Source organism: Bubalus bubalis, chromosome 1 (assembly GCF_019923935.1).
Source record: "Bubalus bubalis isolate 160015118507 breed Murrah chromosome 1, NDDB_SH_1, whole genome shotgun sequence".
Lineage (NCBI taxonomy): Eukaryota > Metazoa > Chordata > Mammalia > Artiodactyla > Bovidae > Bubalus > Bubalus bubalis.
In genome coordinates, this window is record NC_059157.1 from 109368512 (window position 1) to 109396115 (window position 27604).

General features: G+C 44.2%; 1 protein-coding gene across 4 annotated transcripts in view; it reads right to left on the reverse strand.

The window, feature by feature from the left end:
- Positions 1 to 6082: 6082 nt before the first annotated feature.
- Positions 6083 to 27604, reverse strand: part of B4GALT4 (beta-1,4-galactosyltransferase 4) — a 32484-nt gene continuing 10962 nt past the window's right edge. For all 4 annotated transcript variants that reach the window (XM_006057618.3, XM_044942152.1, XM_025284446.2 and 1 more), the window contains 6 exons: positions 26009 to 26398; positions 22406 to 22638; positions 19963 to 20150; positions 11225 to 11347; positions 8741 to 8845; positions 6083 to 6996 (listed from right to left, as the gene is read on the reverse strand). In XM_006057618.3, the coding sequence (XP_006057680.1) occupies positions 6864 to 6996; positions 8741 to 8845; positions 11225 to 11347; positions 19963 to 20150; positions 22406 to 22638; positions 26009 to 26261 (1035 nt within the window). In that variant the 5' untranslated portion in view covers positions 26262 to 26398 and the 3' untranslated portion in view covers positions 6083 to 6863. The remainder of the gene's footprint in view (positions 6997 to 8740; positions 8846 to 11224; positions 11348 to 19962; positions 20151 to 22405; positions 22639 to 26008; positions 26399 to 27604) is intronic.

Consider the following 27604-nt stretch of genomic DNA (forward strand, 5'->3'; position numbering starts at 1 on the left):
CACCCTGAGTCCCTCTCGAAAAAAGACAGCCCCTGACTTCCAGAAGCCAGCCTGGCACTCACAACCACACCTTGCTATTCTCCTGCTAGACCTAAACAATTCACAGAATATCAGCTTCAGATAATGTTTCATCAAATGAGACAAATCAAGGCCACTTCATAATTCTGTCCAAGCACAAAGATATAAGGTCACTGTGCCACTCACAAAATGCCAAACACACACTTTTTTGGGTAAAATAAGTGACTGCTATGTGTTTATAATTACAGCTCTGTTCTTCCACTAGTCCTTCCCTGTGGGTAAAATGTGTTGATACACAATCACAGAACTGCCCCTGCTTTCTGAGAGCGTCCACTACAGAGCACGTCCGTCTGGTTAAACCCTCCCCAGATGACCCACCCCAAACCCAAATGCTGATAAGACCTGGTCTGACTCCCTTTTCCTGAGACACCTCGAGGTTCCCCATGGTGTGTTCTCGAGAGCTTTTGCAATGAGTCAGAATCCCACTTACTTATCTGCAGATGTGTCCCTGGGCTTCCGTAGATAGACAGTCTCCAAATAACTCTGCCTACCCTTATTTCCTCTCTGTGTGTATCTGTTGTTTTGTTACTGTGAAGTGGTGAAGAACACAAGCCTTGGAGTCAAAAACCTGACTCCCAACCCCAGCACTTCATGACTCAGGCAAGTCAGCCTCTTAGAACCTGCTTCAGAAAGACAGGTCTCACGGGGGACTGGGAGGATTCAGCGAGAAGTATGTGTTTGAACAGCTAACAGCCTGTAAGAAATACCAACAGGAAGTTATACCATAAATCTGGTCTGAAGATCTCTGGCCCATAATCCCACATGCCAACTAATATCTTGTTACTTCAATTCACTGCGATAAACTTAACGACCAAATATACTGGTCTAAATTCACTGGCCCTCAAACAATAGCTGTAAGTTTTTCAGCAAAACTCCTACTCAATAGTGAAAGAATGTACTAGGACATCAAGATAAGGCATTTTAATGGGTACATCTCAAGTTTTGTATATTATTTCCAGAGTCCTGTATTATTGTGTATTATTATTCCAGAGTCTCATTAATACAAAGGAGATCTCTGCCCTTTCTGCCTTCACAGAGAAATCTCATAATCTCCTGAGTGTTCTGGGGTGGGGCGGGGAAACAAGAGAGTGGAGTCAAGAAACTTGGGTTCAAAGTTTCTCTCTTCCTCTTACCAATTTTGGGAAGTTACTTGAATCTGCATTTTCTTTACAGTACTACATATTTACCTATAAGACTGTTTGAAAGTTAAAATTTAAAAACTGAGAAGAATTGAAATACAGAGCCAGCATTCAATTATTGTGTCCCACCCTTCACCAACCTCTGGGCCCACGGCCCCAAATCTCTCTCTCTCTCTCTCACACACACACACACACACACCACACTCCCCACATACGTACATAAGATTCAATCTTATTTGAGTTTTCTATTTCAGCAGCTGCCAGTGGAACAATGGAGGCCTACCTGTACAGCTGCACTCCCTGGGGGCCAATAGGCCCCTTCCTCTGTGAATATCTTTGAGAGACTGGTCTGGCCCTCTCAGCAGGTATAAGATCGTCTTCAAACTGTATTTGAAGCTAATGAAGGTGGCAATAGCCTAAACATTTAAGACACTAAGGAATAGTATCTTGAAAAAAATTGAAAAAACTTTTTGGAACGTGATGAGCGAAGAACTTATCAAATGTCCCTGAATATGCTGCATTTTGTGAGACATCTTAATGGCTTTTGAGAGAGACTATATACTCACAGGACTTGAGGAAAGTGGATGTTGTTAGTCTAGCAGAAAATGTCTTTCCTCTCTCCCAAGAGTCTCTTCACAGAGCAGTTGGGGCCCCAGGAAAAAGCAAGCCCTCTAGGGGCTTGAATGGACATGAAGGGGAAAAGGGCAGAAAAACCAGGGAGGGAATCAGGGGAAAAAGTTTAGAGACTAGGTGAGAATGGAATATACTTTCGAGTCCAGAAGAAACCAAACTTCTCTAGGAGCTGGGACAAGGATGTAGAGATAAGAAACCTTCCCGAAAGAATAAGAGAAGTCCAGAGAATTCCCTGGAGGTTCAGTGGTTAGGACCCTTTGCTTTCACTGCTGGGGCCTGGGTTCAATCCCTAGTCAGAGAAAAAAGATCTCACAGGTCATGCAGCATGGCTAAAAAAAAAAGAATAAGAGGGGTCCAGATGGAGATAATATTGTGTAAAGGGACCTCCACATCCTCTTCTACCCTACTGCTCTTGACTCAAGAGCATCAATAAAGTTTGTGTAAAAATATTATAAACCATAAAGCACTACAAAAAGGAGTGGTAGTATAAGTGAGAAAAAACCAATAAAAACTTTTATAGCAGTTCATTCTTCATGTTAAGTATTTGTGGTGTCCAAACAGACTGCACCCATATAATCCCCAGCAAGTGCAGTAGTTTTATCTACAAAACTCAGAAAGCTTGGCCTCTTTGTGGCAAATGACAACAAAGGGCAGGCAACTGGGGAAGCTGGGTTCCTCTGAGGCCAACCTTCCCGGCAGAGCAAGCGGGCAGCCACACACCTCCTGTGTCATGGGCTCCAACCCCTGGTGCAGGTACAGAGGCAGAGTGGGAAAAGAAAGGTCTTAAAAAACTATCTTCCACCACAAAAACTTTCATAGCAAGTCCTTCAAATGACCTGCATGCTATCTTGGTTGAAAGAATTACCTGAAGAACACCAATAGGCATGGGATGGTGGTTTCCAACCTTTAAAAAAATGCAGATGCCTTGTTAATAGCAGAAAATACATAGGGAGTTTCCTCATTGTACCTATTGTATTTTGTTTCCATGGAATGAGAAATTGTTCTCAGTTGGGATCCTCAAATTCCTTGCGTACACCATTCTCTTCTTTTACCTTCCCCAGCCAAGACCAGGGACCCACAGCCTTCAAACTGGAGGGCCCTAACATAGGCAGCTGGCAATTACAAAGGTTCAGCCTGCACAAGATTATAATTGAGAAAATCGGAATCATTAACAGATACAAACTACTATAAATAAAACAGATAAGCAACAAAGATTTACTGTATTGCACAAGATACCTGTATCTTGTAATAACCCATAATGAATATAATCTGCAAAAAACAAAACAAAACCCTGCTGTACACCTGAAACTAACACAATATTGTAAATCAACTATACTTCAATTTTTAAAAATCAGTATGGAATGCTAGAGGAAGATTCTTCAGAAGAGACAAGAGGGTATGGGGGGAATAAAACCATTATTACAATATTTCTTTTCTAAATAAAGAAAAAACACAGCTTTTACTTTTCCCTACTGGGTTAAAGGTAAGCCAGGCCAGCCCGAGGTAAACCTGTCATGTCCACAGAATGCACTTTCCTTTCAAATTCTTCTTCTCCACTTGGGTGGTGGTGTTTGTTGTTTAGTAACTAAGTTGTATCCCACTTTTTGCGACCCCATGGACTATAGCCTGCCAGGCTCCTCTGCTGATGGGATTTTCCCCGGCAAGAATACTGGAGTGGGTTGCCATTTCCTCTTCCAGGGGATCCGCCTGACCCAGGGATTGAACCTGTGTCTCCCTCATTGGCAGGTGGATGCTTTCCCACTGAGCCACCAGGGAAGCCCACTCGGGTGCTGCCTGCTGTCTTTACTGGAAGCCCCCAGTCCTCCTATGCCCTTCTTCGCCTTACTTGGGAAGTTACTTCACACTAACTGGCTGGCACACATTCACGCAGAAGTTTAACAACTAAGTGTCATAATATGATGATGGATTGAGAAACCCTCGGGCACAGGTGCATAACACGTGCTCAAGAACACCAACATCTACACTATTTGTGCCCATTGTCCTAGGTGAACAAAATATTCTTGTTTGTGTTCTGAGCCAGCATCCATCTCCAATTACCTTCTTTAGATGTTCCTCCCACACCGCAACCCCTCTCCCAGGAAGCTCAGCAGTACCAAATCAGTGCCACGGCCCCACCTTCCTTCCAAAATCAAAGGCCTCAGGAGCCGTGGGCCCTGGCTCTAGCCCTTCCCATCCTCTCACCAACCAGGTGTGCCCCTGAGTAAGCCCTTCTGTGCCCATCAGTGATCACAAGCAAACACGGGAGGATGAAGACAAAAACACGATGCAGCCCAGGAACCGAGGCGCAGAGGCGCCTGCACAGGCCTGGAGCTGCTCACAAGGAGGATGTGCGCGTAATGGCCCAGAGTGACAGAAGGCTGAAGACGGGAGGGAGACAGGACTGAGTCTCACCTGTTTGTTTTTAAGCAGCAGGATTACTCACATGAATACATCTGAAGGCCTCAAACTGGAACCAAGGAGGACCCTATGGGGCCTTCCCAGAAGAAACCCACCTCCATTTCCTCTACCTGCCTCTTGTGTGCACAGAAATTATAGTCTCCAAGGTCTCCCCTGAGTTCCAAAGAGAAAATTTAATCAGAGAAGTGAAGAACTGCAGACAGAATGGGAGGGGGAAAAAGATAAAATTATAAGAGTTTAGCTATTAAAAGAAGTCAAGGAGTTTTAGTTCCTCCTCAAGCACTATATAGATAATATTCTGAGCCATGTCCTTTGAGCTGTTTTGCAGATACTGAAACCCACCAGGTAGAAGCAGTTAATTCTATGCTGCCCACAAACACCTAGACACCAGATGTGCTGGAACCAGAAGGTTGATGACGCTGACTCCTGATTACCTTACCAACAACCAGTCAGAAGGATGTCCATGAGCTGATCACACACTGCAACCCCTCTCTCTCATCCTGTCTTTAAAAACTTTTCCCTAAAAGTGTTTGAGCAAGGTGAAAAGACAGCCTTAAGAATGGGAGAAAATAATAGCAAATGAAGACACTGACAAAGAATTAATCTCAAAAATATACAAGCAGCTCATGCAGCTCAAGACCAGAAAAATAAAAGACCCAATCAAAAAATGGGCCAAAGAACTAAACAGACATTTCTCCAAAGAAGACATACAGATGGCTAACAAACACATGAAAAGATGCTCAGCATCACTCATTATCAGAGAAATGCAAATCAAAACCACAATGAGGTACCATTTCATGCCAGTCAGAATGGCTGCTATCCAAAAGTCTACACACAATAAATGCTGGAAAGGGTGTGGGGACAAGGGAACCCTCTTACACTGTTGGTGGGAATGCAAACTAGTACAGCCACTATGGAGAACAGTGTGGAGATTCCTTAAAAAACTGGAAATAGAACTGCTATACAACCCAGCAATCCCACTGCTGGGCATACACACAGAGGAAACCAGAATTGAAAGAGACACATATACCCCAATGTTCATCGCAGCTCTGTTTACAATAGCCAGGACATGGAAACAACCTAGATGTCCATCAGCAGACGAATGGATAAGAAAGCTGTGATACATATACACAATGGAATATTACTCAGCTATTAAAAAGAATGCATTTGAATCCGTTCTAATGAGGTGGATGAAACTGGAGCCTATTATACAGAATGAAGTAAGTCAGAAAGAAAAACACCAATACATATATTAACACATATATATGGAATTTAGAAAGATGGTAACAATGACCCTATATGCGAGACAGCAAAAGAGACACAGATGTAAAGAACAGATTTTTGGACTCTGTGGGAGAAGGCGAGGGTGGGATGATTTGAGAGAATAGCATTGAAACATGTATATTACCATACGTGACACAGACCGCCAGTCCAGGTTTGATGCATGAGACAGAGCACTCAGGGCCGGTGCACTGGGACAACCCTGAGGGATGGGACAGGGAGGGAGTGGGGAGGGGGTTTCAGGATGGGGGACACATGTACACCCATGGCTGATTCGTGTCAGTGTATGGCAAAAACCACTACAATATTGTAAAGTAGTTAGCCTCCAATTAAAACAAATAAATTAATTTTTTTTAAAGTGCTTGAACCTCTTAGGCACTAGCTGCCTGGATTCCCTTGCTTAGTGCCCACAATAAGTGCTTCACCAGACTGCTTTCAGTAGACTGGCTATACTGCATGTGAGAAAGCACACCCAAGTTTGGTCTGGTAACAAAAGAACAGTTTAAAAAAAAAAACAAGAATGAACAACCAAAGCTTCTTCATATTTTACTACAGAGGTATTTCCAATGTATTATTAGGTAATATGCAATTTGTAAACTGCTACATCATACCCTACACGTACAAAATGATTTTACAAAAATGCCCTAAAAACTAGTAGATAAAATGTGTTCTCTGCTGAGCTGGGACTGGAAGGGGTACCTGGGCAGGGGGCACCTGATGCAGGGCCACAGCCACAGCCGCCCTCTGCCTGACGTGGTCCTTCTGCCACCTCTTCAGCCCCAAGTTCATGGCATCTTGATTCTTCACCTTTCTCTCCTCTTCTTCAGCCTTCTTCTCACGTGGGACCCGCCTCTTCACAGACAACCACGCAGGATAAATGAGTAACAGAAACTTATCTTCAACTCTTTCCCCCTGGGACGAGAAGAATTCTGATTCTCTGGGACATTCAGCATCTTATTTCCCATGGCCTTTTTCATTCCAGAAAACATGTATCACTTCAAACAGAAATACGTCTTCTCCAATCAGAGTTCTCAAGTAGCCTTCATGGTATCTTTCGAGTGGTCCTTTCATAGTTAGTCCCAAGTTATCTACAGTACCATAGTTAACCTTCATGATCAAAACAACTAAGAAAGCTGTCTTCTACAATTTTTTTACATTCCACATCACCAGGAACTCTGCTAAGAAAATACCAAAGAGGGAAAATCAGCTCAAAGATTGGCCACAACAAGTTCTTAACGTGTGCTACTAGGGGAAGTCTCTACAGTACTGCAATCAAATATTCAGTCCCTCCAAATGTCACCAGAAGAGCCAGGGTCATGGATCAGACCAGAAATCCACTGTGATGTTGACATATAAAGGATTGTAATTCACAGAGAGTAATTTATAACCACAGCTGCTCAACCCATCTGTTCTCCAGACACGTGACACCTGATGTAAGAGATTCATCCTAAAGATAAAAAGAACAAACATGAATGATAAGAATGTAACATCTACTTCCATTGCTTTTTGCCTTGCCATAAAGTTTGGCAAAGGCATCTTTCTAAATTATTGTACCTGCTGGGCTTCCTACTATAAAAGAAGTTTTCTCATCAAAGGTTACAGACACCAACGACAGCCATGTGTTCCCATGGAAGACCCCATGGAAGACCCCGAGAACCAATGATGAGAACAATCCTGCACGTGGTGAGCCCTGGTCTATAGGACAGAAGAATGTACAATGATACATGTCATTTACTGCTGACAGGCCCTTGGATAAGCTTCAGGGAATCTATGAGTCCTCAGTCATAGCACCCAAAAGAACTGGTTTATCTGCCAGGATTCCTTGGCAAAAGAGTTAATTCCCAGGGCAGAAACACAAGATGAACCTAAAACAGCTCATCACACCAGAGCAAAGGGAAAGAAGCTCTCAAAACAATTAGAGCTCTGTCAAAGGATTTAGCAACAGTTAGGAAAAGATAACGTTTGCCAAAGACAATCCGAGCATCAAAAAGAATATTAACTACATTCAGAAGGATGCAGGTAGCATACACTCATCATTTTGAAATGATAAACCAATGCTAATTTTTTCCCTTTATTCCACGATGTGAAAATCCCATCAGACAAATGACCTGGCTTGTTCAAATAACTTACAATGGGGAAAAAAAGGAAGGGGGAACCTACAAATTAAAAGTAATTTCACAGAGATCATTCAAACGTAATGTGCCGACCTTGTCTAGAATCCTGACCTGAATAAACCAACTGTTTAAAAAAATTCTTAAGTATTTATGAGATAATCAGGGAAATCTGAACATTAATTGGACATGTGATAACAGTAAAGAAGTACTGCTGATTTTATTTTAGGTATGACAATGGTGGAGGTGGCGCAGTGGTAAAGAATCCGCCTACCAAAGCAGGAGACATGGGTTCAATTCCTGGATCGAGATCTCCTGGAGTAGGAAATGGCAACCCAGTCCAGTGTTCTTGCCAGGAAAATCCCAAGGACACAGGAGCCTGGCAGGCTGCAGTCCATGGGGTCGCAAAGCTGCTGCGGCTGCTAAGTCACTGCAGTCGTGTCCAACTCTGCAACCCCACAGAGGGCAGCCCACCAGGCTCCCCCATCCCTGGGATTCTCCAGGCAAGAACACTGGAGTGGGTTGCCATTTCCTTCTCCAATGCATGAAAGTGAAAAGTGAAAGTGAAGTCGCTCAGTCATGTCCGACTCCTAGTGACTCCATGGACTGCAGCCTACCAGGCTCCTCCGTCCATGGGATTTTCCAGGCAAGAAAGTGGGGTGCCATCGCCTTCTCCGGGGGTTGCAAAGAGTCAGACACAACTGAGCATGCACACACATGATAATGGTGTACTGCAATTCTTTTTTTAAATACTTCTTTTATTTTAAGGATACATATTGAATTATTTACACACAAAATGCTGTGATATCTGATTTGCTTCTAAAGAATCCAGTGGGTGAGGAAAAGAAAGTGAGAGAAAAAAGAGAGACTATGAATTGATAACTGTTGAAACTGGGTATGGGATATGTCTATGTGAGAATTCAATAGACTATTCCCTTTGTTTTTGGGTCTGTTTGAAAAATTACCTTAAGAAAAAGCCCTGAACAAAATAAACTGGTTTATCTGATCAAATCTGGCATAGGACTATGGACTGAAGAGATTAAACAGGTAGCATGTCAGGCACGTGACTCCAGGACTTACCGTCCTATATTCACCTCATTGCCTTGGTCTCTCTTGTGGAAGATCATAGTATATTTACCCACTTCAGGCAGTGGCCGGGTTATTTTCATTCTATGAAGTTCAACCCTGGAAAAATAACAGAGGTGTTTAAAGAAAAATTCTATTCCACTTTTCTGCCACTAGGTACTCAAGAAAAAAGTCACTTGCAAAAATTTATATACATGTGCCCATAGAAAGTTATGACCAACCTAGATAGCATATTCAAAAGCAGAGACATACTTTGCCAACAAAGGTCCATCTAGTCAAGGCTATGGTTTTTCCAGTGGTCATGTATGGATGTGAGAGTTGGACTGTGAAGAAAGCTGAGCACCGAAGAATTGATGCTTTTGAACTGTGGTGTTGGAGAAGACTCTTGAAAGTCCCTTGGACTGGAAGGAGATCAACCAGTCCATCCTAAAGCAGATCAGTCCTGGGTGTTCATTGGAAGGACTGATGCTGAAGTTGAAACTCCAGTACTTTGGCCACCTCATGCGAAGAGTTGACTCACTGGAAAAGACTCTGATGCTGGGAGGGATTGGGAGCAGGAGGAGAAGGGGACAATAGAAGATGAGTGGCTGGATGGCATAACCGACTCAATGGACGTGAGTTTGGGTGAACTCTGGGAGTTGGTGATGGACAGGGAGGCCTGGTGTGCTGCGATTCATGTGGTCGCAAAGAGTCGGACACGACTGAGCGACTGAACTGAACTGAACTGATACATATATCTTGATTCTTTTGGTATTTTAAAAAAAGAATTTTCTTATGTTGAACCTCAGGCAATAAATTCATAAAAGAACCACATTTAACATTTACTAATGAGGTGCAAAGATGTATCAATACACAGTTTGTTGTTTTCCAAAAACAGCTGAGAAAATACATCTTTAAAAGGCCAAGTCTCTCAGGATCCCTAATTTACTTAGTGTTATCTTCTGTAGGGAAAGTACAACTGCTAAAGCCCACAAACCTAGATTCAAATCTAGACTTTATTATTTACAACCTTGGGGAAGTCAGTTCATTATTCCAGGCCTGGGTTTCCTCAACTGTAAAACAGCAATGGGACAGACAGGTGATCTGACAGGCTCAAATAAGACAGTCCATGTGGAAGATCCTTTGCAAAATGTAATGTACTCTATAAGCATAAAGAGGGTGGTGCCTGTTGCACAGATGAGTAAATAAGTAGTAAAGAAATTTCCACAAAATTTTTATGCTCAAATCAGTTGGTTTACTCATAGCATTAGTCAAGAACCACTCTGGAGGCTATGATGTTGAAAACAAACTTGGGGGCTCCCTTTTACATTGAAGCCAAAGAGCAACAGGAATAGCAGAGTGAAGATCCATCACCAATGCAAAATTCTACTAACCATCCCATCTGGGATGTAAAAAGGAGCTGGGGAATATGATGGATACGTTGACTGAGCCCTTGCTATTCCTGCCCTGCAATCTAGCAGGCATCTTCTGTCCACTTCATAAGCCACAGCCACACAGGCTGCTGATGGGCTGGGCCATGAAGTACGCCGCCCAGCACTACAGCCCTTCCTAGGCAGCCTTTGGCCAGAGAGATCCGTTCCCTCCTGCCAAAAACACTGGAGAGACTCTCAGCCTAGACTTGGGAACAAGAGCAACCTGGAGCCATGGCTTCCTCATGCTGAAGCAATGGAAAAGCAAAGGAAAATTTCTGGAAGCCACACATCTATTAATTCAGAACCCCAGCTGAGAGGTTTACTTTCTAAGAGGCAACAATAGGAGGATGGGGCAGGGTGGGCTGGGGGGTCTCCTAACAGAAAGACCTTGTTAATACAAGTCTGAATATACTGCCCCCAGGCTCTTGAAAAAAATTACTTAATTCTGGGAGTTAGGGATACCCATAACTATGTGGCCACGAAACCCAAGTTCAGGAAAAGGGGCTGAGAGAGGAGACCAGGCATATTCCTTGTGAATCCTCCAGAGTGGGAAAGAGTCCAAGAGAATCTGAGGTCATGCCAGCAGCTGCTCCCGCAGGGCGTGGGAGAGGGCATCCTGGTTTGCTCCAGGGCGTGCGACAGGCACTCCCTGCTGTGCACAACACTGGGAACTGCCAGTGTCACCTGGGGCCTGAGAGAAGGCAGAGGCTTAGAACAGACCTCTGGCCACCGTCCTCGGATTGTAGCTTTACAGACCCTCTAGTCTGGGACTTCCCGTTCACTGGGGAGACCCTATCTCAGTAGCTAGGACCTGCTGCCAAGTCCACAGACGCCTCCATCAACACTCCTGGACGGCAGACATCCATAAGTCAGAACTGGACCACCCTCTGTCATCTCTAAACTGCCAGTGGGGCAATTTGGGCCCCCTTGTTCACCCCCCTCCCCGCCCTCTGCCACCCTTCTAGGACAAGTTCAAGCCTCATGACCTGCTGGCCTGGCCTCCACAGGAACCACACACAACTATGGCTAGCAGACCCCGTGAAGGGGACCTGTCTCTGTTGTTCACCTGAGTCTGAGGTCATCGTCTTCGCCTCCCCATCCCCAGTAGTTGTTAGAGAATCCATTCACCTTGAAAAATTGCTCTCGACTTAGGGCAGTAACACCCCCAAAATATCCACTGTAACGTAACCTGAAAGAGAGGAGAGAGAAGGCAAGAAGGTTAGTACGAAGTCCTTTTGTTCTCTACAGCCGATCCAGACTTCGCAGGGCGGGCGTATTCCAGGGACTCTGAAGACTGTGCTCTCTAACCCGTCCACTCCTGCTCCAGAGCCACCTCCCCACACTCCCGGCCTTCCAACCTCTGTCCAGACAGGCTCGCTCAGCAAGGTGCCACCCACCTTTGGTTGTTCATGGTTGTGTGCAGAGGTCTACACAGGTACCTGTACATGTACATTGTAACATCAGACCTGGATGACAGACCTCATGTCATGTGTAAATCCAGTAAACAGTGGTGTGCCAAACAGTGTGGGTTAAGAAGAAATCTAAGGCTGGGTCCAGGTTAGACATTAAATTTTGCAAAGGACAGGGAAGCCTGGCGTGCTACAGTCCATGGGGTGGCAAAGAGTCAAACATGACCGAGTGACTGAACAACAACAACATGAGTAACAACAACAAAACGGTTTTTCACTTTTACTTTTTTTAGCAAGTGGGGTGGAGGGCAAGAGACAGGTCCTGAACACACTTTGTATGCAAACCTCCACTTTTACGCAAATCTCCATCTCAGAGCCTGTCTCCTGGAGAACCCAACATACCTTAATAACCCCGAGGGCTCCAGCGTGGGCAACTAGGTAGATGATAATGCCTGTCACAAAAACAGGGTATACACACCAATTATTAGGTTTTGAGAAGGAGACAAATTATGGTTTGGATAAGCTGAATTTGAGGTTCTCGTGGGGCTTCTGCCAGTGGGAAAAAGGATACAGGGTCCAAGTTCAATACAGAAGAGTAGTTACAGAGATAGCTTCGGAAATAAGCTGTCGAGAGGTGGTACCTGAGGGCACAAGAGTAGCAAAAGTTGCCTGAAGACAATGCAATAAGTGAAGAGGGCGGAGCTATGGGGATACCAATAAGGAAAAGGGAAAGAACAGAGGCACTGGCCAGAGAGCATGTCCCACTCATTTAGGACTAATGCAAATCTGAGAAATAGAGACATCCCTTAGAACACAGTAACCATTTAGAAACGCAAACCAAGGCAGCTTAACAACTTGGATGTTATCGAATAAGAGAAGGTGAAAATATGGAAGATTTCTTACTTTAATTAACGTCAGTTCAAAGTATTCCAGGACCAATGAAATATTTCTGCTTTTTCAGATAAGAAGGAAAACCAAAAGGAAAGATCAGTCATCAAGTAGGCCAGCAGTACCCAATCTTTTTGGCACCAGGGACCAGTTTCGTGGAAGAATTTTTCCATGGACAGTGCAGGGGATGAGAGAAGGATGGTTTGGGGATGATTCAAGGGGTCGCGAAGAGTCAGACATGACTGAGCAACTTCACTTTCACTTTTCACTTTCATGCATTGGAGAAGGAAATGGCAACCCACTCCAGTGTTCTTGCCTGGAGAATGCCAGGGGCGGGGGAGCCTGGTGGGCTGCCGTCTATGGGGTCGCACAGAGTTGGACATGACTGAAGCGACTTAGCAGCAGCAGCAGCAGCAGTAGCAAATGCGTTACATTTATTGTGCACTTGTTACTAATTATTATTACATCAGCTCCACCTCAGATCATCAGGCATTAGATCCCAGTGGTTAGGGACCCCTGATGTTGACACCTGCCACCTCACAGATGAAGTCCCAAAAGTTAATTTGTAGCTCAGCTGTTTGTTTCTATGCTCTGAGTACAGACGGGGTGGACCCTGCTTAACCCACAATGGAAACAGATTTACTTATATACCCCCAACCTAAAACAAAAAGAACAAAGTGCTCAGAAGACAGGTGTTATTGACCAACACATCAACTACAGTGACTTGCTGCCTTGTGACTGGACACTGTTTGGCTGGGAAGGGATTCCTAAACTACCTAAAGACCAGCAGCTTCATCAGGACCCTGAGTAGAATCACTGCTCAGGCATAACCTGCAGAGCACCAACAAGGGGTCACCAGGAGGGAACAGCACTGATGACTTGGAGTCATCTATTACGTAACTATTATCCACTGGGTGCAAAGCAGCTGGCTCAACACTGGAATAAGTGGGCCCAGCCTCACACACGGTTGACAGTCCAACAAGAGAGGTGACTATTCTCGGGGTTCTGAGGAAGGCGATGACAACATCAGGGCAAGTGGGCCTGGAAGGATTCAGAGAGGTAGAAAAATGGGGGGAACTCCTGGTAATCAGGGGCTTCCCTGGTGGCTCAGATGGTAAAGAATCTGCCTGCAGTGCAGGAAACGGGGTTCAATCCCTGGGTCGGGAAAATCCCCTGAAGAAGGGAATGGCTACCCACTCCCATATTTCTGCCTGAAGAATTCCAAGGACAGAAGAGCCTGGTGGACTACAGTTCACAGGATTGCAAAGAGTCAGACATGACTGAGTAACAGCAGATGACCCAAGCTCCATTAGGAAAAGCAGAGAGGGAGAAAAGTACAGGCTGTCTGAGGAGAACCTAGAGACCTGTTCAGCTGTAGGAGGAGACCAGCCAGAAAGGGAGGTTCAAGAATTATCAGTTTCTCAGTTGCCTCTTAGGTGCCAAATACCTACATGTTTATTGTTCATTGCTCCTGGTTTTTATTCTTACCTAGAAAAGCATAAAATACTTGATTGGCCCAGAGACAGTTTTACTTATTTTTAAAGGCCCAAGGGTGGGGAAAATGCAGTCATAAAATAACAGTAGCGTCCTTGTAGAAAGCAGGAAGGTATCAAAGGAATTCTTGGCAACAAAATGTCCCACGGCCTAGAAGAGATCTTTATTACTGACATAATCACGCGGAGAAACAAGATTTATCTCTATCTTCACAGAAACTGAGATAGCTGAGAAAAGTTACTTAAACTTCTTCCCTCTGCATGTGTGTAAAGTAAAAACATTTCTTGCACTTCTCTTTGTACTCAACAGACAGTTGTGACAATATTGTGCTGATTTAAGCTCTGTGGTGCAAGGACACACAGTTAACACCGGGGGGCAGACACTTCAGTTCAGTTAAGTTCAGTCCCTCAGTCCTGTCCGACTCTTTGCGACCCCATGAATCGCAGCACGCCGGGCGTCCCTGTCCATCACCAACTCCTGGAGTTCACCCAGACCCACATCCATCGAGTCAGTGATGCCATCCAGCCATCTCATCCTCTGTCGTCCCCTTCTCCTCCTGCCCCCAATCCCTCCCAGCATCAGAGTCTTTTCCAATGAGTCAACTCTTCGCATGAGGCGGCCAAAGTACTGGAGTTTCATCTTTAGCATCATTCCTTCCAAAGAAATTCCAGGCCTGATCTCCTTCAGAATGGACTGGTTGGACCTCTTTGCAGTCCAAGGGACTCTCAAGAGTCTTCTCCAACACCAACAGTTCAAAAGCATCAATTCTTCAGCGTTCAGCCTTCTTCACAGTCCAACTCTCGCATCCATACATGACCAGAGGAAAAACCATAGCCTTGACTAGACGAACCTTTGTTGGCAAAGTAATGCCTCTGCTTTTGAACATGCTATCTAGGTTGGTCATAACTTTCCTTCCAAGGAGTAAGCGTCTTTTAATTTCATGGCTGTAGTCACCATCTGCAGTGATTTTGGAGCCCAAAAAAATAAAGTCTGACACTGTTTCCACTGTTTCCCCATCTATTTGCCATGAAGTGATGGGACCAGATGCCATGATCTTTGTTTTCTGAATGTTGAGCTTTAAGCCAACTTTTTCACTCTCCACTTTCACTTTCATCAAGAGGCTTTTTAGCTCCTCTTCACTTTCTGCCATAAGGGTGGTGTCATCTGCATATCTGAGGTTATTGATATTTCTCCCAGCAATCTTGATTCCAGCTTGTGTTTCTTCCAGTCCAGCGTTTCTCATGATGTACTCTGCATATAAGTTAAATAAGCAGGGTGACAATATACAGCCTTGACGAACTCCTTTTCCTATTTGGAACCAGTCTGTTGTTCCATGTCCAGTTCTAACTGTTGCTCCTGACCTGAATATAGGTTTCTCAAAATGCAGGTCAGGTGGTCTAGTGTTCCCATCTCTTTCAGAATTTTCCACAGTTTATTGTGATCTACACAGTCAAAGGCTTTGGCATACTCAATAAAGCTGATGCTTTTTCCATGATCCAGCGGATGTTGGCAATTTGATCTCTGGTTCCTCTGCCTTTTCTAAAACCAGCTTGAAGATCACAAAGCTCACGGTTCACATATTGCTGAAGCCTGGCTTGGAGAATTTTGAGCATTACTTTACTAGCGTGTGAGGTGAATGCAATTGTACGGTAGTTTGAGCATTCTTGGAATGAAAACTGACCTTTTCCAGTCCTGTGGCCACTTCTGAGTTTTCCAAATTTGCTGGCATATTGAGTGCAGCACTTTCACAGCATCATCTTTCAGGGTTTGAAATAGCTCAACTGGAATCCCATCATCTCCACTAGCTTTGTTCGTAGTGATGCTTTCTAAGGCCCACCTGACTTCACATTCCAGGATGTCTGGCTCTAGGTCAGCGATCACACCATCATGATTATCTGGGTCATGAAGATTTTTTTTGTACAGTTCTTCTGTGTATTCTTGCCATCTCTTCTTAATATCTTCTGCTTCTGTTAGGTCCATACCATTTCTGTCCTTTATAGAGCCCAACTTTGCATGAAATGTTCCTTTGGTATCTCTAATTTTCTTGAAGAGATCTCTAGTTTTTCCCATTCTGTTGTTTTCCTCTATTTCTTTGCATTGATCGCTGAAGAAGGCTTTCTTATCTCTTCTTGCTATTCTTTGGAACTCTGCATTCAGATGCTTATATCTTTCCTTTTCTCCTTTGCTTTTCGCTTCTCTTCTTTTCACAGCTATTTGTAAGGCCTCCCCAGACAGCCATTTTGCTGTTTTGCATTTCTTTTCCATGGGGATGGTCTTGATCCCTGTCTCCTGTACAATGTCACGAACCTCAGTCCATAGTTCATCAGGCACTCCATCTATCAGATCTAGGCCCTTAAATCTATTTCTCACGTCCACTGTATAATCATAAGGGATTTGATTTAGGTCATACCTGAATGGTCTAGTGGTTTTCCCTACTTTCTTCAATTTAAGTCTGAATTTGGCAATAAGGAGTTCATGGTCTGAGCCACAGTCAGCTCCTGGTCTTGTTTTTGCTGACTGTATCGAGCTTCTCCATCTTTGGCTGCAAAGAATATAATCAATCTGATTTCGATGTTGACCATCTGGTGATGTCCATGTATAGAGTCTGGAGAAGGGAATGGCAAACCACTTCAGTATTCTTGCCTTGAGAACCCCATGAACAGTATGAAAAGGCAAAATGATAGGATACTGAAAGAGGAACTCCCCAGGTCAGTAGGTGCCCAATATGCTACTGGAGATCAGTGGAGAAATAACTCCAGAAAGAATGAAGGGATGGAGCCAAAGCAAAAACAATACCCAGCTGTGGATGTGACTGGTGATAGAAGCAAGGTCCAATGCTGTAAAGAGCAATATTGCATAGGAATCTGGAATGTCAGGTCCATGAATCAAGGCAAATTGGAAGTGGTCAAACAAGAGATGGCAAGAGTGAATGTCGACCTTCTAGGAATCAGCAAACTAAAATGGACTGGAATGGTTGAATTTAACCCAGATGACCATTATATCTACTACTGCAGGCAGGAATCCCTCAGAAGAAATGGAGTAGCCCTCATGGTCAACAAAAGAGTCCGAAATGCAGTACTTGGATGCAATCTCAAAAACGACAGAATGATCTCTGTTCGTTTCCAAGGCAAACCATCCAATATCACAGTAATCCAAGTCTATGTCCCAACCAGTAACGCTGAAGAAGCTGAAGTTGAACGGTTCTATGAAGACCTATAAGACCTTTTAGAACTAACACCCAAAAAAGATGTCCTTTTCATTACAGGGGACTGGAATGCAAAAGTAGGAAGTCAAGAAACACCTGGAGTAACAGGCATATTTGGCCTTGGAATACGGAATGAAGCAGGGCAAAGACTAATAGAGTTTTGCCAAGAAAATGCACTGGTCATAACAAACACCCTCTTCCAAAAACACAAGAGAAGACTCTACACATGGGCAGACACTTAGTTGCCTGCAACTGACTGCACCTGCCCCAACTAGAGAGATTAGAATACGAAATACATTAGAACTCTGATCTGCAAATAAGATTCTTTCAGCTTCTACAAGAAGGTCATAGATTTAGCTCCCAGCTTCTTGCATCCAGATCAAAAGAGGAGACACATTCAACCACATGATTTACATTGGAAAACTGTCAGTTATTCAAGGAAGACAAAGACTGCCAGATATCTAGTTATAAAAGAAACATTTGGCCAATTGCCATAGCGAGTTAAAACAGCAAGATTCATAAGGGGCTGTTTTTAGACTGTGTGGCATCTGATAAAACCCACGATCATCATACCAAAGTTATACTCCAGATCGGTTCCCAGCAGAAATGCCCAAGAGCTCATTTTCTTATGGTGCAGCTTAAAGCAGAGATAAAATCTAGAATCCTAACAAAAGGGCTGTCCTTGACAATTCAGTGTATCCATAATCCAAAAACAAACAAAAGAACAATCCTGTGTGACTATAATTTCTCACCACAGTGTTTAGGAAGACTGGGCAATGGGAAGTTATCATCCATGTCAAGGGTCTGAAGTACAGTATTCTGTATTGTAGAGAGTGACATTTTACTACCCGTAAGTGAGCAGATAATTGCCATGCTTCTGAAAATACCAAGGTGCCCGGATATGATATACTGCTTTCTTCAACGCAGAGGTGGCTCAGAGACCAGACACCAAAACCTCCAGAAAATGATCAAGTTTCCCAAAAGAAAAAGCCCTCGGATTCTCTTCCAGACCTTCCCCTGCCCTCTTGCCCCAGTGTCCCTGAAGCCTGGAGGCAGGAGTGGACGTCTGCCCTCATCTTCTCCCCTCCTGCCTGGCTCCATCCCACACACCAAAGGCCAGCTGAATTCTCCTGTCATTCTCCAGTTCTAACCGTGCATCAGCAGCACTCTGATACCTTCCACAGGAACTCCAAACACCTTATGAGACTGGATAAGGCCTGCCTAACCTGGCTCCTGCCCACTCTCATCTCTAGCCTCTCCTCCTTCCACCATCCCAGACATTCATTCTCCAGCACTAACGAGCCACCTGCTTTTCCTCCAAACCTGTGCTACATTCTCTCTTGCTTCCATGTCCTGGAACTCTGCTGGGAAGCTCCCATTGATTTCACAAGATAAAGGTGCCACGTTTCCTGAACAACAGCATTAAACCCTTCCCAAGGTGTTTCTTAAAGACAGTGTGCTCTCACCCACTGCGGTTTATTCTAGGTATTTGTTTATATCCCACACTTCACACAGGGACTGGATTTACAGTCTGTCAGTTCAGTTCAGTCACTCAGTCGTGTCCCACTCTTTGAGACTCCATGGACTGCAGCACGCCAAGCTTCCCTGTCCATCACCAACTCCCAGAGCTTACTCAAACTCATGTCCAAGTCAGTGATACCATCCAACCATCTCATCCTCTGTCTGTACAGTATTACCTGAGGCAAAAATTCCCTGCAGTCAGTGTTACTCCTGGAAAACTCTTAAACAGTCCAAAGTGAGAAACCTACATACTAAGAACAACATGGAAACCAAGACCAAGGAAGGTGTCAAGAGATTGTGCTCACTTCCTGGAGTAGACCCTGGTGGAACTTCCCTTATTATTTTATAGCTCTCTCTTCCTGTGCCTCACCACTCCCATACTCTCCCCCTCATTAACAAGCGCTGCTAGTTGAATTTGCACAAGTGCAAAGCTGACACAGCTCCACTCTAGATGCCCGTCTCCCCACACACACCAGGAAGCACTGTGAGGGCAGGCACTCTCCCTTCTTCAGACTGGTCTCCTGGCCCCAGCATAGTAAGCACCCCATATATGAGCATATATGACAGGAAGGGCCTGGGGCAGGCTGACAAGTAAGTGTGCACACTTATAAGTAAACATGCAGGTTCACTTTTGGAAAAGCTTCCTGCTCACTATTTCCTCTCGGTTGTTTTCAAGAGGAACTTATTAATAAACTAAGACTGCAAAGCACCTCTGGCTCTCCTGAGGGAAGGCGTGGGGTGGGGAATGGACGCAGAAATGACGATGCCTAGCTCTTCCCACAGTGGTTTTAAGAGAAAGGGACTTGTCCCGGGTGTCCCGGCTCCCGGGCAGCCCACTCGATGGACATGCCCCTCCCAGGCTCCCCCTGGACTCTAGAAAGATGCCACAGTCTGGAAAGAGACATCACAGGCTCACAAAAGAGGCTTAAAAGCTGACCTGGAGGCTCCCTCTCTTTGCCTCCCAGAGACAGAAGTCAGGGACAGATAGATGAGTTACTGTAGCCCTACTCAGTATGGGAGCGCGTAGCAAAGTTCTACCAGGCGGGCCCTGCAGGCAAGTCTGGCCACCATGTGCAGTGTTTAGATGATTTTCCTCTCCTGTTCTCTCCCCCTTTAGCTTTGTGATCTTCTGCCAAGGCATTTGTAGGACTTTTTCCTAATAAGAAAAAAAAAAATCTAATTTCTCTAATTCCTGTTTTAAACTTTGAAGGAGCTGTCATGGACCATTCTTCCTATTTCTCATTTTCCGCAGAAACCCCCAGCCAGCCGTGAGCAGAGCCGCCTTACCTGTACCCCGTGCTGTTCCTGCCAACCACCAGATGCCTGGGCTGATCCTCACACCTGTAAAGGTTCAGATCGTTCTCAGGCACCAGGTCCACATCGTGGAATATGAAACAGTCCCAAATTTCATCCTTGAGAGCTTCTATATAGCCCACATTCAGGAGTTTGGCACGATTAAACTTCTTACTTCCAGCCTGTAGATATGGAAATTACAACTTGAAAAGCTCCTAAGACAAGATTTCACACTGTGTCCCTCTTCATTTCACATGCAGGAGTGGGTATTATTCTCTAACACACAAGAATACACACATGACATGAAAATCTGACACAGTAGATTGAATTAACAATAACAGACCCTTTGTGTTTTTCTTTATGCTTCATACATACTTATATTCCATAACTAAAAGCACCTTAAAATGAAAGACTGTTGTTTAATGGGTTTAGAGTTTCAGTTTTGCAGGAAAAAAGATTAGTTGAGATCAGCTGCACAATAATATGAATATACTTAACACTACTGAACTGTATAATAAAAATGGTTAAGATGGTGTATTTTATGTTATGTGTGTTTTTTAACAATTTTTTCAAAAAACATAGTTTTTTAAAGTTTTTACTAATAAAGAAACTCAAAAAATCTTTAAACATACCTTTATTTATTCCATGGAAAACTAAAAAACCTTTCTTATATACTAGTCATGACAAGTAGTATCACTGCTTCACTGTTCAACTCTCAGCTAATCCCAATCATACCCCATGTAACAGACCTACACTAAGCTCCCCAAAAATATAGCCGGCCAGAAAGTATCAAAAAAATCTTAACCTAGGGACTTCTCTGATGATCTGATGGTTAAAACTCTGAGCTTCCACTGCAGGGGGGTTGGGTTCAATCCCTGGTTAGGGAATTAAGATCCCACATGCCACACAGTGAGGTCCACCAAAAAAAAGGAAAAGAAATCTTGATCTATAAATAGAGAGGTTTACTGCTAATATTCCTAAGCTACTTAAAAGTCTCATGGAATCATTGTGAAAGAATCCTGTCTTAACGGTTAATTGCAGATGCTAGTCCTTGCAGAGGCCTGACAGAGGGGATTCATTACCAGGTAAGAAAAGAACATAAATCAACCAGTAACATAATCAAAGCTATAGTATTAAAAAAAAAAAATTTACACTAGTAATTTTTTCATGGCTATTTGAATCAAATTCCTTAAGAATAGATTCCAGTTCAGTAAACAGTTTATCATAACAAAAGTACAGGCAATTCTCAAAACTCACCACAGTACTTCCCTGAAAAGAATAACATAAAGCATATTTTTCTACTCATAAAAATATTATATGCTGGGGGCTGCTGTCTTGAGTAAGAACTCTGAATGACTTACAGTGTTAAAAATAAAAATAATGACAAACCAGTGTAACAGTTAATTTTTTTCAAATCCTCACAAAATGAGCATAAATGTAATATATATATATGCACATCAATTTCTAAGAGCCCCAGTTTATTACAATGTATATACTGCAGAATAACATCTTCTGATCTATCAAAAGTTTTCCTAAGACAAATGTTACCAGCTATAACTGATATTAGGCATGTAGTTAATTATTTTCCTTCTATTCAATGGAGGAAGAAATGGCAACCCACTCCAGTATTCTTACCTGGAAAATTCCAGGGACAGAGGAGCCTGGTGGGCTACACAGTCCATGGGGTCACAGAGACAGACACAACTGGGCACTTGCCTTCAGAGCATTTGTAAGGATTTGAGGGGGATTATTTGGATGGCCCAGCATAATTTTGAAAAGATAGCCATAAAAAAGATATTTAAGTTGATGTCTTATTTTTCTTTCAATATATGTTAAAACCAAATAGAGGCATCTTAAATCACCTGCTTCATTTAGAGCAAAACTCTTGAAAAGCAGCCTACGCTTATACTTACTGTGTTCCTACTAACTCATGCTTCTGGAAGTCACAAAACTGAATCAAAAAAGTGAAAACTAAACATAATGTTTTATGTAATAGATAGTGGCAAAGTTAAAGGCAGAAAGAGTTATAGAATTCCATGGTGATTAGCACACAGCAGTCGACTCCTCTATCTAGATCCCCATCAAAGAGCCAAGCTCAATAATAAAGTACGGTTCCAACATCTCACTGTGTAATACAGAGCAGACACAGAAGGCAGTGTAAGGTCAAGACCAGGGGAATATCTCAGGGCAGTCATTGGCTAACATGGAAGAGCTCACAAAAGAAAACAGGCTTCCTCCAGAGCCAGTAAAATTTCCCAGCACTTATCCCATTATTCCAAACTCTGGGACAAGAAACTCCTTTACTCCTTTCAAGGACAAATGAGTTAAGAGACCTCAACTTTGATGATGGTCAGACGCTCTTTTACCCAAGACAGACAAAGAGCCACAGAAAGGGGAGTCTGGAGGGCAGAGGCCTCGTCCACCCCCCCAGACTCACCTGGTGGATGACGTAGATGCCGTAGTCCAGCTGCTGCCTCTGCAAGAAGGGGTGAAGGTGCTCCAGCAGGTACAGCAGGTGCTTCTCCCTATGCCGGTGAGGGATGAGGATGGCAACCCGTTGCAAAGCCCTGCACTCCTCAGGGCGATACCGGCCTCTGTGCACCTTGGGGTTCTTTGCCTGGACTTCCTCCAGAGTGAGATCTGGCTTGAACACGAGCTTGGTCTGGCCTTCTACAATAAACACAGGGCACAGGAACTAACGGGGCAAGCTTATCACATGTTAATGGGCTTGCAGGAGCCAGTACATGCCGCACACTTTGAACACTGCCTGGCACACCATAAGCACTATTGTAAAGCCTCCTTTGGTCACAAAATATAACCACAGAACCACAGAATCTATGACTCAGGTTACTGGCTGCAAAAAAAAAAGCAAATGACATACAAAAGTAGTCCCCTGTGGCAGAGTAACTAGTTCTGGTTCTATGATTCATTCGTACTAGGAAATATACTCTGTCCTGATGATCCTGGTGAAGAGCAGAGATCAGGGGCAGACTAAATAACTTCAAATTTGCTCTAATCTCTTTTTCTTCTCAAAATTCCAAAGGTGGGGTAAAAATAACAGGAAGCCTCACCCATAGAATGAATGAATACATGAATGAATAAATAAATCCAACTTTTTGGTTGTCATTAAAAAAAATTCCAAAGGAGGGTGAAGTCTCCTAAAAATTAAGGGCATTCCAGGACTTCCCTGGTGGTCCGGTGGTTAAGAGTCCATTTGCCAATGCAGGGGTTGGATAACTAGATTAGGAAGATTCCACAGAGGCAACTAAGCCTGTAGGCTACAACTACTGAAGCCCGTGCACCTAGAGCCCATGTTCTGCAACAAGAGAAGCCATCACAATGAGAAGCCCTCACACTGCATCTAGAGAGTAGGTTCCTGCTTGCTGCAACTAGAGAAAGCCTGCATGCAGCAACAAAGACCCAGAATAAATTATAATAATCTATTATAAAATATATTTTTTTTAATTACAAGCATTCCATGGAATCAAGCTCATGGACAAGACCCTTTTCCCTAAAGTCCTTCCCTAAGCTCTTGAGAGCTCTACTAACTCCCTGAAGGTAAAACAGTGAAAGGCAACAGAAACTAGCCTCCCTCCCTAACTCAACAATAACAGGTATGTGCAACACTGTAAGAGCCCTCCCATTGTTTCACAAGACAGATATCCCCAATGGGGCATCTGCTCAGCAAGTCTGGACACAGCCTGACTGGATGAAACCCAAGACCATTCACGGTAACCAATCTCACGCAGAGCTTTAAAGAGACAGCTGAAGCCACTGACCCGCCCCTCAGCTCTGAATGAACAGGAAATACCAACTGGTAAGGGAGGAGGCAGAGCTCTGGTTAGGGAACAGAGCCACACATTTTAACACTCCTTGTATCCTGGTCAGGCTATAAAATCTCAAGATGCTTGCAACTGCACTATCCTCTTCTGAGCAAAGCATTCGCCCGCTTTTCCTGTGTATGTCACTGTGCCTCGCTCCATGTGACCTTCCTCTACCCTGGCCATGGCTGCTTAAACCAGGCTCTAGTGTCTGTGAAATGGCCAAAAGGCAATAGCACCAAGAGCAGGTAACTGCTTCCAGCCACCTAGAGAAAATAACTGACCTACAAGACCCTTTTCAGAAGGGTCTGCACATGAGACAGGGTTAGCAGGCAGTAATGCCCTAAAAACAAATAGTAAGAAAAGCAGTTATAAGGAAAAGCAAGCTACCAGAGCTGCTGGGAGAAGATGGGATGGATGGCCGCTGCGATGTTTTCCTACGTAGCCTGTTCATAAATCCCATCATCTGGGCTACATGGACCATGTCTCAGTTCCTGGCCCCTGGGAGAACACCAAGCAACAGGTTCGATGAAAACCAGTCCCCCTGGCCACTCTCTCATGGTCACAACTTTCAGTGCACCTAATCTTGGGTACCTGGTTCCACTTGCTCTAGCATTCTCCCTTAGCGCCCCCGTGATATTCTCTCAAGTTCTGTCCCCCACTGGATCACTAATGGTCTATCCTGATTCACTACTACTGCATCAAGCTCTGGATCCATACGCGTTATTATGTCACTGCCCATCTGTTTCCATGAATGTATTTGTTGCTTGAGTATGTTGAGAGGATTTTGAACAAGGGGCATGATGCAGTCAGATCTGTGTTTCAATAACTCATTTTCCCATCTCAACTTGTGTGATCTGTGAGCAGAATGACTGCCCTCAAACAATCAGGAAAAATGTTTTGGCTTTTCCATGACTGAGTAAAGGGAAGCAACATGCCAGTATGAGCACAGTATGAGTCTGCGAGTCACTCAAGAAAAGGGTCTGCTGGTTTTGTGTAACTAAGTGCAAGGAGCCTCTGAAGAGCCCGAGACTGGCCCCCGGAGTGCTAAGTGGGTGTGTGCAGAGCTACACCTCTGAAAAACCAGGGGGGAGTTCTGAACTTCACAGAGCTAGAAAGGATCACCCGCCTTCATCCTGACTGCACACTGTCCCCTGGGAAGGAAAGTCAAACATGAGGCAGTACACTAACCAACACAACAACAGAAAAAAGGCAAGCACACAGGGAGCCTGATATTAACTCTGGGACAGTCCCAGAAAACTTTCTGGGAGAGAAGAATCTAAACCACACATCTGATGACTAAACATGAATCTGCCAGACCCACACGGGTTGAGGAAAGGCCTTCTGGAAAGACACTCCAAGCATTATCTGGAGAACCACAAGGCCTTCGATGTTCTAGAGAAGTCTGATAGAACCTGTGTGGGTTAGACAGAATATTGCTGTGGAGTTTTTCCTAATTAATGTGCTTCCTAAGACCAACTTACTGTTCATTTAAAGTGAAAGGCAAGGCATTAGAGGAGTATCAACACATACAACATATTTAAGAAATAAACTAAGACAACACTGAAAAAGTACTACCCTGTCCCTTGACTCCATCCTTAGGGCCAAGGGGATGCTAACAGATGTGACACAAGTGGAAGCTTGGATGTGCTGGCATTTCTCCACCCGTGTTCTGTGGATGCCAGGAGAATACGTCCAGGTTAGCCTGCTGATCCGGGGGGATGAGAAACACACGGAGCAGAGCCACCAGCCTAGGGCAACTGACCCCAGCTCATCACACATGCCTACTGACATGCCTGCTGAGATTTCCGCGGCTGGATGATCAAACTGGGGATATTCATATAATAAATATAATATGTCCACAATATGAATACAGCTCACAAACATAACGTTGAGCAACAGAAGCCAGACCTAAAAGAGTACATAGCGTATGTACTCTATGAGTACATACGATGTTTCCAATCACCTACAGTTTCAAAAACAGGAAAAATCTAACGCCTGGTGTTATAAACTTGGAATAAGGGTAGTGACAGGAAGAAGCATGGGAGCTTCTGGGGTTCTGGGAAGAGTCCATTTCTTAATTTATGTCCTGGTTCCACAGGTATGTTCATTTTGTGAATCTTGAATGTACACTTCTGAAATGTGCTTTTCAGTACATTTGTTGTATTTAAATAAAAAGTGTATGTACTACTTGTAAAAAAGGAAAAACAAATACTTACTGAGGTGTGGAGACACAGAAGGGCAATTGTCAAGTCTTGCTTTTTCCACAAATGCTTCATCCGTCACAGTTCCTTTCTTCCCTAAAACGACACCCTTGCTCAAACTAGCCACGAGATCCTTTGCTTTAGGAATCTCTTGAATAGCACCCACAAAGTAGTTACTGGTGGCCCACCCAACCACTGTCAGGCATAAGGTAAAAAGCAACAGCAATCGGAATTTGTAGGAAAGGTGGAAAGTCACGTTGAAGTTCATGTCTTTGAGTATGTCAGCAACAGGTATCTCTCGGCTTCCACTGCAGGCAGGAAGCTTCAAGTTCAGCTATTCCAGTCTGCAAACTCGATGACAAGTGCGATGCCTGTCTTTGTTTGGGCGTTCTGCTCCAACAATCCCTGAAATGCAATCACAAAGGCATGCCGTTTCAGATGGAAATCCTAACCTGAGATAATACTCACCAGCACACACTGAAAACCTGTCCCCAACCAATCTTGACTATAACAGTAATGGGAGTTCTCCAGTGAGAGCTTAAAGATCAGAAACCCAGAGATTTTGGAGGTAGAAAGTTCCAGCTGTCATTCACTCCAGACGTCACACAGGTGGAGAAGGCAAAGGAGAGCCGATCATTGCCTCCTCAGTTCTGAGCTGGCACAGCCCCAAGTTCAAGGGTTTTTCAGTTATAAATGTTATAGCCACACTAAGGCACAGGGCACACCCCAACAGGTGGGGAAGAGGGCAGAGGACACAAAAGGATGCCAACACAGGACGCAAGAATCTGCAAGAATAACAGACTACAGCACAGTGTTTCAGATCTGGGGTTTGGGTTTAGACAGAAAGTATGACCCATCACTTCACTGGGCCTTGGTCTTCTTACCTGTAAAATGGGGATAAAAACTGTACCTTCCTAGAGAGGTTATTGAGGGACTGGATGACCTAACACATTAATACAAAAAGTGTTAGCCCACGTCCTGACGCACAGTGCATGCATACATGCTCGGTCGCTTCAGTCACGTCCAACTCTTTGCGATCCCATGGACTGCAGTCCACCAGGCTCCTCCGTTCATTGGATTCTCCAGGCAAGAATACTGGAGTGGGTAGGCATGCCCTCCTCCAGGGGATCTTCCCGACTCAGGGATCATGCCTGCATCTCTCATATCTCCTGCACTGGCATGCGGGCTCTTCACCACTGTGCCGCCCGAAGCACCCACCAAGTGCTGACTGTCACTGCTGCTACATTATTTACATTAATGACTCAGACTAGGGATGACCTCCAGGATGACCACTGGGCTGCCAGAATCACCACTCTGCTGTGCTGCATTTCTGTCAGGATGAAATTGCCATCCTCATTTTATACTTCAATTGCATGTACTAGGATAGTATGAGAGATGGCTATGCTCTTAGTAACTAACAAAAATTCAGTTTCTGAGGCCACCTAGTTGAGGGCCCTCCCTGGACCATGGTAACTACACTAAGGTGATGAAAGCTACTTGGCAAGGCCCCACATCTTCTCTGCATTACCAAAACCACGTCTCTTCTCAAATTCTAAATGTGTCATCGTAAGAGTGTGGAAAATGCTAAAGCCAGGATGCTGATTATCTCCA